Source organism: Psammomys obesus, unplaced genomic scaffold (assembly GCF_907164565.1).
Source record: "Psammomys obesus unplaced genomic scaffold, mPsaObe1.curated_primary_1811, whole genome shotgun sequence".
NCBI lineage: Eukaryota > Metazoa > Chordata > Mammalia > Rodentia > Muridae > Psammomys > Psammomys obesus.
In genome coordinates this window covers 217,842-230,592 of record NW_026594152.1, presented here as the reverse complement: position 1 = coordinate 230,592, position 12,751 = coordinate 217,842, and the positions used below count along the sequence as shown (strand labels likewise).

Sequence of the window (12,751 nt, the reverse complement as noted above, 5' to 3'; positions counted from 1 at the left end):
CTTGCCTAACACTCTCACTCTGTAGAGTAGGGAGGCCTAGAAGTCACAGATCTGCTGGTCTCTGTCTCCCAAGCGCACGTGTCACCAAGCCGGGCTGGATTTCTTGAACTCTTGACTCTCCTGCATTCAGCCTCCAGAGTGCTGGAATTCCAGGCCTGCACCACACCCCAGCCCTCCACCTGAGTATATGTATACACTAAGAGCACCTGGATAGGAACCATTTAAATATTTGGGTCATAGGACTTAGCTTTAAACATCTGAACCATCTTGCCAGCCCTACCTTAAGAGTAAAGAGGAGTGCAGGGTGGTACAAGCCGATAAGACAACAGTTGGGAAAAGTGGGCAGACACCAGGCTGCTCTCGCTTCTTTGGTTCTCAGCCTTGACTGAAAACCAGTTACAATTAATTAGACTGATACAATGTAGCCTTCACAGGACCTCTTGCTGGTGCGCAGCCCTTAGTGTAAAAGCATAGAAACTTTTAATTCTTATAAAAAGAAACAAAATACAAAACAGAATAATTATAGACAAAACCCCTCCTGCCTGAGACACCCCTCTGAGGGTCTTCACTGTCTCTGGGTGGGGCCACTCTCAGAGGCAGGGCTCCCCTCAGCTTTTCTCAGGGTTTCATTATCCTGGGGGACAGAGCTGTATTGGGCCAAGACGCTTGAGGTTTTTACAGGCAATGTCCGGGAGAAGTACATTTCTTGGGACACAGAAAGGGATGGAGGCAGGGGCCCTCCCAAGGCCTCTGGTCACTTCCAGGTTGCATTAAGAAGGGTGTCCACGTGGGAGAGAAGTCAGGAGAACCTGCTAGATGCCTAAGCCTAGAAGCTGAAGGCTGTTGTAGCAACAATCCTCTTTAATGAGACCTAGAGAGTCAAGAGACTTCCCTAGGGTCCCACAGTAGGCCCCGGGCTAGCTTAATCTTCCAGGGGTCCTTCCCCTAACATCCTTAGGCTGCCTCCAGCCGAATGCTAAAAACCACATCTCTCAGTGGTCAAAGACTGAAGTCTGCAACTGGGACACTGTTGGGGGAGGCCTTCCTGCTCCCCAGCCCCACGTCTGTGACCACATAGGGAGGTGGGGGGAGTGTGAGGGTGGCAGGAAGTGAAGGGTTGTTACCCTCTGTGCCTCTAGGTTCTGCTGGAGCACCTGGTGTCCTGAGGTGGACAAGCGAGCCTAGACAGAGCAGTCCAGGCTGCAGTAGTCAGCGGACGAGAAGAGTCTCAGCACATTAACCAGCGGGAACATGAGCAGGGCGCCAATCAGCGAGCCCAGCTGCACTGCTGCCCCACACCACAAGAGGGCACTGCGGCTCCGGTCACGCAAGATCACACCCAGCATCACCTTGACGTAGCTGAGACAGGCTGCAAAGAGCACCCAGGAGAGCACCTGCCAGGACAAGGCCACCAGGGCAGACCCTGAGGGAAAAGGACTCAGGGGCATGTCCCAGGGACACAAAATGATCCCTGCCTACAAAGAGGTCTTACGGAGGTGACCCTGAAGGGCTAAGGGGGCCACGGGAGCTATCCCTCCAGGGTAAAAGGAACCTCAGGTGTTTCTCCCTTCCCCAAAGGATCATATCGAGGTATATGTGGGAGAAGTGACATTTATGGCAGTCTCACTTCCCCAAGTCCTCACTTTTATGAGGGACACTAAGAAGCCTTGGGCTAACAGAAAGGGCTGTCCTTGGGGTTCCCCTTCATTCCTCCCCAACCTTGAGAAGTGAGAGTGGGAGGGGATACTTACGATGAGAACCTCTCCACCCCAGTGGCCCTGCAGGATGGGGCAGGGGCTCATGGCAGCCATGGACATGTTATAGGCCCCAAAGCCGGTCCCCAACACTGTGAGAGCCCCCAGGAACAGCAATGACCTGTGGAGGAGATGTGCACAGGAGGGACTGAGAAGCCTGGCTTCTGTCCACTCTGGCCTCAAGGAGGAGCCAGAGCCTGTAGGGTTAGAGGTTAGACCTTTATGAAAAACAACAAAAAATCCCAGGCTGTTTAGCTTAAGGAGGACACTGAGAGTCAAGGTACCTCATATCTTCATACCAGACCACAGTTCAACCACCCACACCTTAACACTGATCCTTAACCCATCTTTGACCTATCCAAGCCACCATATGGGCCCAGAGTAAGCACCACCCACCTGAGCCCAGCTTTTCTGTAGGTGTACCTGTCATTCCTTTCCTCTCTCTCTTTTTTTATTGTTGCCATGGCCTCAGGTTTCCAGGATCAAGCCTGTGTCCTGCAGGCTTCTTTCTGCCCCCAAATTTGAAGCCTTAGGGACCATTGGTGGACTCTCCTAGCTTACTCTCCTGCTCCTGTTCTTGGTCCTAGCTGGATCTGTACTTGCAGCAAATTTGAATGGCTTAGAGGGCAGGGGAGGCAGCCAGGCCAGGGCCCCCAAGCTTTGAGGTTCCAAGGTGGATGTTTTTCCCCAGAGGAGATCCAGAAGTCCTATGCTTCTGAGCCAAGGCCCAGCCCACTCTGGTAGCCTGAATTGCACTCTTGCCTAGATATCTTAGAAGTGCGACATGACGGGGCTGGCTGGGCCAGAGGCAGGAGGGCAAGGCCATACAAGCCTGGCTCCAACTCTTTCTAGGTCTCAGGGTTCTATGTGTCTATCTCAGTAGCTGACTGTTACTCTTTATGAACTGGTGGCCCTTCTGGTGAAATATTGGAAGTGTCAGGTGCTGATAGAGAATAACCCATACCACATTCCCAGAGAGCAAAAGAGGGAGTACTGTCACCCCATGTTTTTCAGATAGGTACCCTGGAGGCACAGAGGCAAAGCAACCTGTGCTGCCCCATGCCTCCTGAGGTCATATTACCCAACACCTCACATAGTGGCCAGTAGGTAAGGCTTGGCCCTTGGGGTTCTGAAATGGAGTGATCCCCACTTGAGTTCCCTGGTTCAGATGAGGTACCTGTTAGGCAGGAAGATGGGGAGGAAGCAGGTGAGGGGGCTGGCCACGGCGCTGAGGGTGGCAGACAGGTGGTAGGCGACAGGCCCGTAGGGCAGGCAGGAGTAGGTCTGTACCGAGGGCAGCACACCGTTGGTGAGCGCGTTGACAAAGGCCACCACGGAGTAGACGAAGGCCAGCTGGGCTGGGCGAAGAGAGGCTACACCGACTTCCACTGACCCCTTGGCCGAGCTGCCCACAGGAGTGCCCAGTGAGCTGGTGTCCTCTGTGTTTCGTGGCTTGATAGAGTGCAGGGTGACCTGGGAGTGGAGGAGGTCCTCTATGGAGCCTTGTCGTCCCCAGGGCTGCCGCTGGAGGAGGAAGAAGGCGGCCAGGCAGCAGGCCATGAGGAATGAGAGCAGCAGGAAGAAGAGCAGCGGTGAGAAGCGTGGGGCCAAGTAGCGACTCTCCAGGTGCCAGGTGAAGGGTGACAGGGAAGGAGTGTGGGTTCTCTGCAGAGGAACAAAGCTGCAGTCAGCCACATGGGGGATGCGGAGATGTCTGGGCTTGTCCTTAGATACTCATTTCCCAGTCTTTCTGATTTTGTTTGGGGGCTGCCAGGATAACCCCCTAATCTAACTAAAAAGCCAGGATACATCACTCTAAGACAGGCTTCTTTAGTTCCGATTACTCCAAACTGGTTGAGTTGGGACAGAGCCATAGCTCCCCAAGGTCCATTGGGGAGGAATGTGGGCCTTTTCAGGGCTGAGATCTGCAACCTTTGTCAGGTTCTGCCTGAGTTTATGAAGGATTCCTTTGTCTCTTCTCCACTCCCAGAACACATCTCACACCCCATGAGCCCCAAGCCCCTCTCTGCTGTCCCCGTCACCTGGCCCATCTTTGAATCTCAAACTTTTGTGAGACCCCCAACACGTGCACACTCCAGCGTCAATGGTCTTTCTATCGTCCACTCACCTCACACACTTTAATCTGTGGCCCTTAGCTGACCAGATGGCTCAGCAGGTGAAGCCACTTACCATGCAAAGCTGACAACTGGAGTTCCATCCCTAGAGCTCTTATAAAGGAGGGAAGAGAGAGACGACTCTACAGAGAACAGTGTCCTCTGACTTCCACACTTGCACTGTGGCATGTGGCCCTACGCACATGTCAGAATATACATAATAAAATAAATGAAACAATGCACAGTTCTGTCAAAGGAACAATGGAGACAGAGAAAGCAAAATTTCCCTTCCCTCTACTGGGGACCACTCAGCGCAACCATGGCTCTGGGTCACACTAGGTACCTGGGTGATGTTGGTCTCCACAGTGGTCACAGGGCTCAGGGTGGTGCCTGCTGTCTCCGTGGTGTTGACACAGGTGGTGATACCCGAGCCTTGGACAAGGGCCACCAGAGCAGGCAGGAGGCCACTGAGCCCCTCGCCTATAAAGAAGGTGGTGAGATAGTAGGTGGGCAGCTGGCTCATGAAGGGCAAGAAAGTGACAGAGGAGGTGCAGTCCACCAGGGCCAGGAAGAAGGTGAGGATGATGAAGGCCACACTGTGGCGTCCACCCTGGATCCAGGATGTCTTGTTCCACAGGAAGGCTAAGAGGACGCAGGCAGCGGTGCCGATGCACAGGATAAGGAAGATCACAGGCACTTCTGACAGGCAGCCGGGTCGGAAGCGGTGTGACAGGGTGACTAGGAGAGGGCCTATGTTGGCCAGCTGGATGACCACGGTGAGGTAGGAGGGCAGGTACCAGCCCTCAGGCAACTCAGTCACCAGCAGGGGCAGCTCCACCCAGAGCCCGTTGATGGCCACCCAGGAGCCCATGCCAAAGACGCAGACCAGCAGGTGTGTCAGAAGGGCCATTTCGGGCAGCCTGAGCCAGACACTGTCCCGTCCTCCAGGTCAGGCTGCAGCGGAGCTGCTGAAGAAGGACACCTGGAGAGAGAGTTCAAGTTCATTGTCATCGAGCTGGCTTGTATCAGCAGAAAACATAGATGCATTTGTTGACAGATAACTTTCAACTGGGCAAGGTTTTCCTTCCAACTAAGCAGGAATCAGAATTCCCAGCACTACAAAAGAAAAAATTGACCTTTTCAACTTCAGAAATGTTAAAACTCACAAATGCAATAAATGCAAACAGACAAACAAAACCAACAGCAAGGTCAAAAGACAAGTGACAACCTGGGAGAGATATGGGCAAAATAGACAAAAGGCTTGTTTCTTCAATATATAAAGAGTTTTTACAAACCAAGAACTAAAAACTCAAGTAAGAAATTTGCCACGGATATATATAGTTTAAAAGAAAAACACATACATAGGTCTTTGACCCCATGAACAGGTTACCATCTCTCTTCTGGATGGATGAGAAAATGATTCCAGGGTGCTATTTCTATGGTCGTGTGTTAATTTTCAAGAGTTGGAAAAGTCAGCAGATGTGACTTTTTTTTTTTTTGATAATCATAGCCAAAGAAATTCACCCCATCCCACACTAGTGTCCTTGATGAGCAGGTGAGGAAGAAGAGGCCCAGAAAAGCAGTCACATACCCAAGGCCACCCAGCTGGCAAGTGGCATGTGTCTTTGTGAGAGCGGCATCACCACCCAGCTGGCTCCTCCTTGCAAAGAGGAAGGGGACCCCTTTCCCCACACCATATGCTCTTGATCTGGAACCAGGCCAGCGCTCACCCAATTGGGTACTCACAAGCCTCCATACACTCTAACACGGGCCTAGAATGGTTTCAGCCTGAGAGTTGGGGCTTAGTCTACTCACCCTTTCTTGTTCTTACTGAGCTCTGGGCTGTCTATTTCAACTCAGCTGTTCTGGCTTGAACTCCTCTCCCAGATGACTTATTCAAACTGGCTTTTCTCTTTTCCCTTGACTTGGTCTGCTTGGCCTCAAACTAACTCCAGCAATTTTTTCTAATCTTCTGGCTCCTTCTGCCTTCACCTGAGTTCTCTCTCTATAAGCAGCCTCTCTACGACAGGTCCTGGAAAAGCTCCTTCTTGCTCTGCATTGCCCCTTAAGTAGCTTCCCTTTCTTCTCTTTTCTCGTGAGAGTTGGGCGTATCCTGCTCTGTCAAACTTTTCTCTGATTTGTCTCTTTTTCTGCCACTCAATTAAACAATGCTTTCAAACTCGGTGTTTCCTTCTACAAACTGATTTTACCTTCATTGTTTGGGATCAAAGGCGTGTACCACCACACCGAAGCTTTTCTTTACCTGACGCTAGCTCTTTACCAGGCTGGCCTTGAACTGAGAGATCTGCTTGCCTGCCTCCTGGATTAAAGGCATGTTTGTATTCCAGCCGGATCACACAGACAGACCTAGAAGATCTTTGGATGTGATCTCTTGCCAGCCAGGTCACATAGACTTAGAAGGTCTTTGGATGTGATCTCTTGCCAGAACAGCTATGTTCTGAATTAAAATTCCTCTACAGTCTTCTTTTTCTTTTTTTTCTTTTTTGGCTTTGAGACAAAAATCTATTTGGGGGCTGGAGAGTTGATGGCTCAGCAGCTAAGACATCCAGAGTTCAATTCCTAGCAATCACATGGTGGCTCACAACCATCTATAATGTGATCCGATGCCCTCTTCCCACATGCAGATAGAGCACTCATACATAAAATAAATACATCCTAAAATCTGACTATCTAGTTCATGCTAGAACTCTAGCTCTTTCTCCTTTTGCCTGAGTGTCACCACACTTGTGAATCTCTCTTTTATTCTAGTAGTTCTAGAGCTTTCTTGCTCCCGAGTTGCAATCAGGAATCTTTGATGCTTTGTCTACCCCTTTCCCTGGTCCTTACACAGGAATCTGACCTAGGAACAGGAAACTATTTGAGAGATAGGAGGAGAGGCAACCAGACCTCGGCCTTCACTGTGAAGATGCTATCCTGTAGTCACCTAGGGCTTGCCTGGCCTGGCCCCAGGTTTGCTAGAGGACCTGGAGACAGGCACCTTCCAAGCTGTGCCTGCTCTCCTGCCCCACCTTAAAGTCGTACTGGCCTGCAGCTTCTTCTCCACCCAGATTCCTGCAAGATCCTGCACCAGGAAGCCTTCCCAGTGCCCTTGCTGGGCCGGTGCCCCTGGGGGGGGGGGGCAAGAGGACACAGAGCCATGCCAGTTACTGCTCTGCTGACTCTTTCTGACACAGCAAATGATAAAGGGAACAGAGGGAACCAGTCAGTAATTAAAGCAGGCAATTTCTTACCCAGAGCTGTCATGCGAGAGGAGAGATAAGTGGGGTTCCATCAGGGTCTACACCCCAGATCCCCACTTCTATCCTACTCACTTTTCTAGGTCAGGAGACCCTGTGGGGAACAGCCAGTACTGACGGCTGACAGGGATGTTCCAGGCAGAGGGAACAACATAGACAGGAGTCAGACTGCTTCTCTCAGAGCAGTGAATGTCCCTAGTGTGGTGGGGACATGGTTAAAACATGAGATGGGGCATAGCTCAAATATAGCCTCTCTACCCCTGCACCCAGGTATTGAACTCAGGGACACATATACCCCAGGCAAGAATTCTATCACAGAGCTAAACACAGCCTTCTTACTTTTACTTTTAATTTTGAGACTGTGTCTCACTGAGTTGCCCAGGCTGGCTGTGATCTCATTCCCAGACAGGAATCCCCCTGCCTCAGCCTCCCTAGAAGCTAGGACTATAGGTCTGGGCCATAAGGCATGGTTCAGTATCTGAATTTTCTGCCCTGTCTTCAGTGACCTTGTGGCTCTTGTTCGCTCACGTATGTAGCCTGCCTTTATTGGGTGCCTACACCTAGGCAAACAATAGTCTCTACTCTCAAGAATGTGAGTAAATCTGCCACTGGAGTTGGGAGGTGGGAGTATGGGTGTGAGAGGAGTCTGGGAAAAGAGGGTACAGGGTGAAGCTAGTCAGGCAGGGCAAGGCCATCTCCATGTTGAAAACCCAGCCTTAGGGCTAGTGTGGCTGCAGCTATAAGACTGAGGGCAGCAGCCAGGGCATGGTGGTGCACATCTTTAATCCCAGCAGAGGCAAAGCAGATTGCTGTGAGTTCAAGGCCAGCCTGGTCTACAGCCGGGGCTACACAGAAAAAAACCCTGTGTGTGTGGGGAGACCCAAAAAAACCATTAAGGTAAACAGAGAAGCAGAGGGGACAGCGTGGATGTGTCCTCAGTGACCCCCGTAGGTGGAGGAAGACCGGTCTTGGCTGGCTGGCTGTGGGGAGCAGAGCTACAGGGAGCCACAAATGAAGCAGGGCACAGCCATTGCACGTGGCTCCTGACAAGACACTGAGCTGCCATGGCTGCCTGTGATCCACCTGTACCAACCCCCTCTGCCATCTTCTGCAGCCTCTCCGAGGTCCTGGGTTCACCCTTATTTCACAGAAGAAAAAAGAAGAGGCCAGAGGTCACACCACCGGTTGTGGTATGCTCCACTCCCATACTTTTTGTTACTTTGGGTCAGCTGCTACGAGGAGCTCTCTTTGAAAAGAGAACCCGCCCTCTTTGTTACTTTCACATCAAACACTGGGTGTCAGCAACCCCACACCCCCACTGTCTTGCACTTGGGCTACCTCCTCCCCTGCGTGGCCTGACCTTGGTCCTGGACTGTAACAGCTTCCTGGCTTCTGGGCAAAGCTTCACATCTCAGGATCTTCAGAGGCTGGCCAGCCGAGGAGCCTATCGGTGCCTATCAGCTGGCACAGAATTCTCCCACGGGAACCGGGTTATGTATGTGTGTGTATGGGGTGGGGGTGGAGGGAATTATCTTCTATGTGGAGGCAGCATCTGGTTTGCAAGGGACCGGGCCACCCTACACCCTGACGCCATGCTTGGGTGCTCACTCTGCATAGATAGGCTGGCAGCTGGTGAGCACTGAGCGGAGGGGGCCCAGACTGGAGAGAACCAGCCCTGGCCTGCAGGTGGTCCTGGGGATTGGGTAGGACCTGCCTGGCTTTGGATAGGCACAGCAGGGGTTCTGAACAGGGCCTGGTGAGATGTGGAGAGTGATTGATGGATGGTGGTCAGGGCACTGGGGCCCAGAGAACCAGCAGTTACACCTGGAAGCCGACAGAAGGAAAGAGGCAGGAATAGAGGGCATAGGAGAAGCTGAGGCGGAGGAAGTGATCAAGAGGAGCTGGAGGTTCAGGGGAAAGCTACTGGGTGGCCAGGGGCCTGAGCCTTCTCACTTCCAAGTGGGGCTGGAATTTTCACCTATAGCCCGTAACTCCCTAACTCATGTCAATTCAAGTTCCCTTTGCAAAGACTTGTTTGGGCAACCACACGCCCAGAAAGCAGGTAGTGCTAGTGGCACCATGCCCATCCTGGTCTCAGGGCTGGGTGCCATCCGGGCCTGTGCTCCCTGGCGGTATGAACTCAGGTCACTTGCCGCCCTTCTTTGAACCTCCTGGGAGGGTCCCATCTGCGAAAGGGCCTGGATGTGTCTTGGTGTGGTGGCCCAGGTCTCAGGGAGGTAGGAGGTCTCCAGGCTCCCTTCCTTCTCGCTTCCCTGCGGGCCAGGAAGGGATCCGGCCTCCCACACCAGCTGAACTTTAGAGGGGAGCCACGCGCGGGCAGGTGGGACCTTGTGTGCCCGGGTCAGGTGGCAGGTTCCGAGAAGCATCCGTGGCCAAGGCCGGGGCTGGGAGCGCAAGGGCGGCTCAGAGTCCGCAGCTGTTCCGCCTGTTCCCTGCCGCCCTCGTGGAGGGAACTAGGGGAAAGGTCACAGGCCACCCGCTGTCCCCAGAGGGACGCCCCCCAGCCGTGCTCCACTCCCACTCACCGAGGGTCAAGGAGGGTCCGCCTGCGCCGTGGCTCCAGGAGTCTACTGCGGCACCTGTCTGTCTCCGCCCCGATGGCGGGAAGGTGGGCGGGACCCCGGGATGGCCGCGGCAGACTCCGGAGCCACTGCCTGCAGCCCCAGGACCTGAGCTTTCTCATCCCGCCTTCTCCTTCCGCGGGAACAAGCCAGGAGTTGGGTAGAGGCTTCTGCGGTAGGACCTAAGTTAGCCATTACTCCTCACTCCTGCTTTTGGGAGCTTACTGCAGAAGCTCTGCTGTACAGAGGGGGAAAGTGAGGTCCAGAGAAATGAGGTCTTGAGTGGAGACACACAACTCTGGGTGACTCTCAAGCCTCTGGTGTCTGGCCAGGGCCAGGGGATGCTTTTCTGCCCCACTTCATAGATGGGAAAACTGAGACTCTGGAAGAAATATGCTGGTACCAAGGAAGGTGTAACTGGAATCGATGGGCTAGGACTGGAGTCCTGGGCCAGAAGCACAGGAGTGCTCACACTGGAGTAAAAAAAAAAAAAAAAATGTGTCAAGCAGGTTTTAGACCTCTGAGGCCTCCAGTGAATAATTCAAGTCTTTCTGAACTGCGTGCTACTCTCAGGTCTGGGATCCCCACTGTTAGGGAGACCTGGGGGTTCCCCTCCCTTACTCAGCAGGCAGTGTGCTATGGGGCTCGGAAAACACTACTCAAAGTGTACCTATTAGATAGCAGCAGGTCTCCCGTCCCTTCCCCCCGCCCTGCGGGAAACAGGCATCTTTAGATCTTTGGTACAGTTTGAGCTGGTCCTTCTCAGGCCTGCAACAGCCTGGGGTGCTGATCTTTGAATCCACATCTACCTGTGAGGTCTAAGAGAGTCACAGTGTATCAAGAGCTGTCTTATCACCAGGACACTTTATCTCTAGGACAAGATACACGTGCGATGCCTCCCTCATGACCTGGCTGCCACTACTCCCTGGAAAGCACACGGGGCTGGCTCCCATTCCTGACTCTCCTCCATTTTGCAGGGACTCCCTCCATCCTGCTCCCCTCCCTGCTGTGGTCTAGCCAGTGGCCAGCCTCTCACAGGTGCTCTATGTGGCGATGTTAATTTAATTAACAGTCCTCAACCTTGGAGACAGCCTGCTGCTGACCTGATCCTCCCAAGTAAGTCCTTTCCCAACGGGGACCAGTAAGCTTCAGCACCTTATGGCTCTCTCCCACCAGTTGCCCTGGCTACTTTTGGAAGTGCATATTGGTACCTTTCGGCCACCCCTGATTCTTCAGTGGAATGCCCTTTCTGCCCACCACTTCCTGATGGGATCCAGTGTTATTTCCAAGCACGAACGTCAAGTGCTACCTCCACCGAGGAACTCTTCCGTCTTGTCTGTAACAGGACACCTCCATGGCTTCGAGGGTTTGGACAAAGCTCATGGTTCACACTGCATGCGTGAGTGCGCCCAGCTCGTGGGCCCTCCCTGACTCTGTAATCTGTAAGTTTATAGCTTTTGCTGTTTATTTACGATCCTTTACTTTCCAAAGATTTTCCTCCCTGCCTACGCCCTGCATTTTTGGTGATGGGGGATGGACCCAGGGTTTAGGTAGGTACTTTACCACTGAGCCATGCCCCCAGATCCTTTGAGCAATTTAAAATTTACAGAAAGTTTAAAGTTTGTTTGCACAGGCTGGGGTGGGATCAGGGGGCATAGCTCACAGTTTGTTTGTTTTTGAAATAAACATATACCCCGGGCTGGCCTCAAAATCCATATCTGCCCAGAGATGGCCTTGAACTTCCAGTGCTTTTGCCTCTATCTCCCAAAGGCTAGGATCACCACTCCTGGTTTTATGCAGGATTGGGAATCCTACCCAGCGCTTTGCTTTGCCAACTGGGCTACAGCCCCAACAACTCCTAATGTCAGAGACCTCTTACGCCAGGCATCGTGGTGTACACCTTTAATCTCAAGCACTCAGGAGGCAGAGGCAGTCTTCTCTCTGAGTTCCAGGCCAGCCTAAGCTACAAATCTAAAACAGCCAGGGCTACATAAAAAACCCTGTCTCAAAAAAAAAAAAAAAAAAAAAAAAAAAAAAAAAAAAAAAAAAGACATTGATGCCTTCCTTTGGGGGCTTCGCTATCAACTCCAGTTAATTCAGAAACTCCAGTTAAACTCCAGCTGTAAGCCTAGCACCGCGGAAAGGGATTAGGGTGTACAGGTGAGCAGGGTTCAAAGTCTGGCCCTTGGCAAACGACTTTCTAGTAGAGATGAATGAGCCAGCAGCTTGCTCCGGGTCTGTCAGGGACAAGTTGGGTGGGCGGGGAGCCGGGGCGGGGCGTCTTCTGGAGAGGACTGCAGCCTTGGGCCTGCCAGGATGCGAAAGTGCTCCTGTCTGCACTGAAAGCTCTGTTTGTCCTCTCCGGTCGCTTGAGATTCCTTTTCGCCGGGTCAGTTTAGCTCCGCCCACTGCAGGTGCTCAGTTATTTGACAAATCGCGACTGGAAAGTTTGGAGCGGTCACACAGGGCTGTGATTCTAGCTCTCGGGAAGTTGAAGCAGAATCGCGAGTTCAAGGCCAGCGTGGACTGCAGAGCAAGACCCTGCTATTGCTGTCTGAAAACAAAACTAAAGGGCCGTCAAGATGGCTCATCCGGTAGCTTGCCTGTCTGTCTGTCTGTCTGTCTACGTGATTTCGATCACCCGGGGCCACATGATGGAAGGAGAGAACAGATTGCCGAGTTGCCCTCTGACCCCGCCCCCCCCCCCCCGCCCGCCCCCCCCGCCGCCGGGCCCGCCCCCCCCCCCCCCCCCCCCCCCCGCCCCCACCGCCCCCGCTCCACCCCGGCGGTCGCGCCCCCCCCCCCCCCCTCCCCCCGTCCCACGTCTCCAAATAAATGTAGTAGAAAAGACCCCGGTTCGTTAAGAAATACAAAAGAACAGCTCATTCCTAACTGGTACCTGCAAATGCGTAGCGCTCCGGGCAACTGGAGGTGGCGCTCAGGTTCCTTGAGGAGCCTCAGAAGCAGAGACCAGCCTGTCCCGCACGAAAAGGTTCTCGTCGCACCACCGGGCGCAGCTTCCTGACCGCACCCTCGGGTAGGAA

General features: G+C 53.0%; 1 protein-coding gene across 2 annotated transcripts; it reads right to left on the bottom strand.

Moving 5' to 3' along the window:
• Window positions 1–457: 457 nt before the first annotated feature.
• Window positions 458–12,700, bottom strand: Slc52a3 (solute carrier family 52 member 3). 2 transcript variants are annotated; one of them, XM_055618002.1, is made up of 5 exons: window positions 12,607–12,700; window positions 4,212–4,850; window positions 2,932–3,419; window positions 1,752–1,875; window positions 458–1,394 (listed from the first exon to the last, which is right to left on the bottom strand). In XM_055618002.1, the coding sequence occupies exons 2-5, from the start codon at window positions 4,776–4,778 to the stop codon at window positions 1,182–1,184; spliced, it is 1,392 nt and encodes a 463-aa protein (XP_055473977.1). In that variant the 5' UTR covers window positions 4,779–4,850; window positions 12,607–12,700; the 3' UTR covers window positions 458–1,181. The 2 variants fall into 2 exon arrangements, with proteins under 2 accessions (XP_055473977.1, XP_055473979.1); XM_055618004.1 differs by lacking the exon at window positions 12,607–12,700 and adding an exon at window positions 9,672–9,710.
• Window positions 12,701–12,751: the final 51 nt, after the last annotated feature.

Excerpts from the sequence above, each read along its gene's own strand:
- Slc52a3 (XM_055618002.1), bottom strand. The coding sequence starts at position 4,778 with ATGGCCCTTCTGACACACCTGCTGGTCTGCGTCTTTGGCATGGGCTCC. Across the intron at positions 3,420-4,211 it reads TGGAGACCAACATCACCCAG|AGAACCCACACTCCTTCCCT; the intron begins GTACCTAGTGTG and ends GTTCCTCTGCAG. Across the intron at positions 1,876-2,931 it reads CCCATCTTCCTGCCTAACAG|GTCATTGCTGTTCCTGGGGG; the intron begins GTACCTCATCTG and ends TCTCCTCCACAG.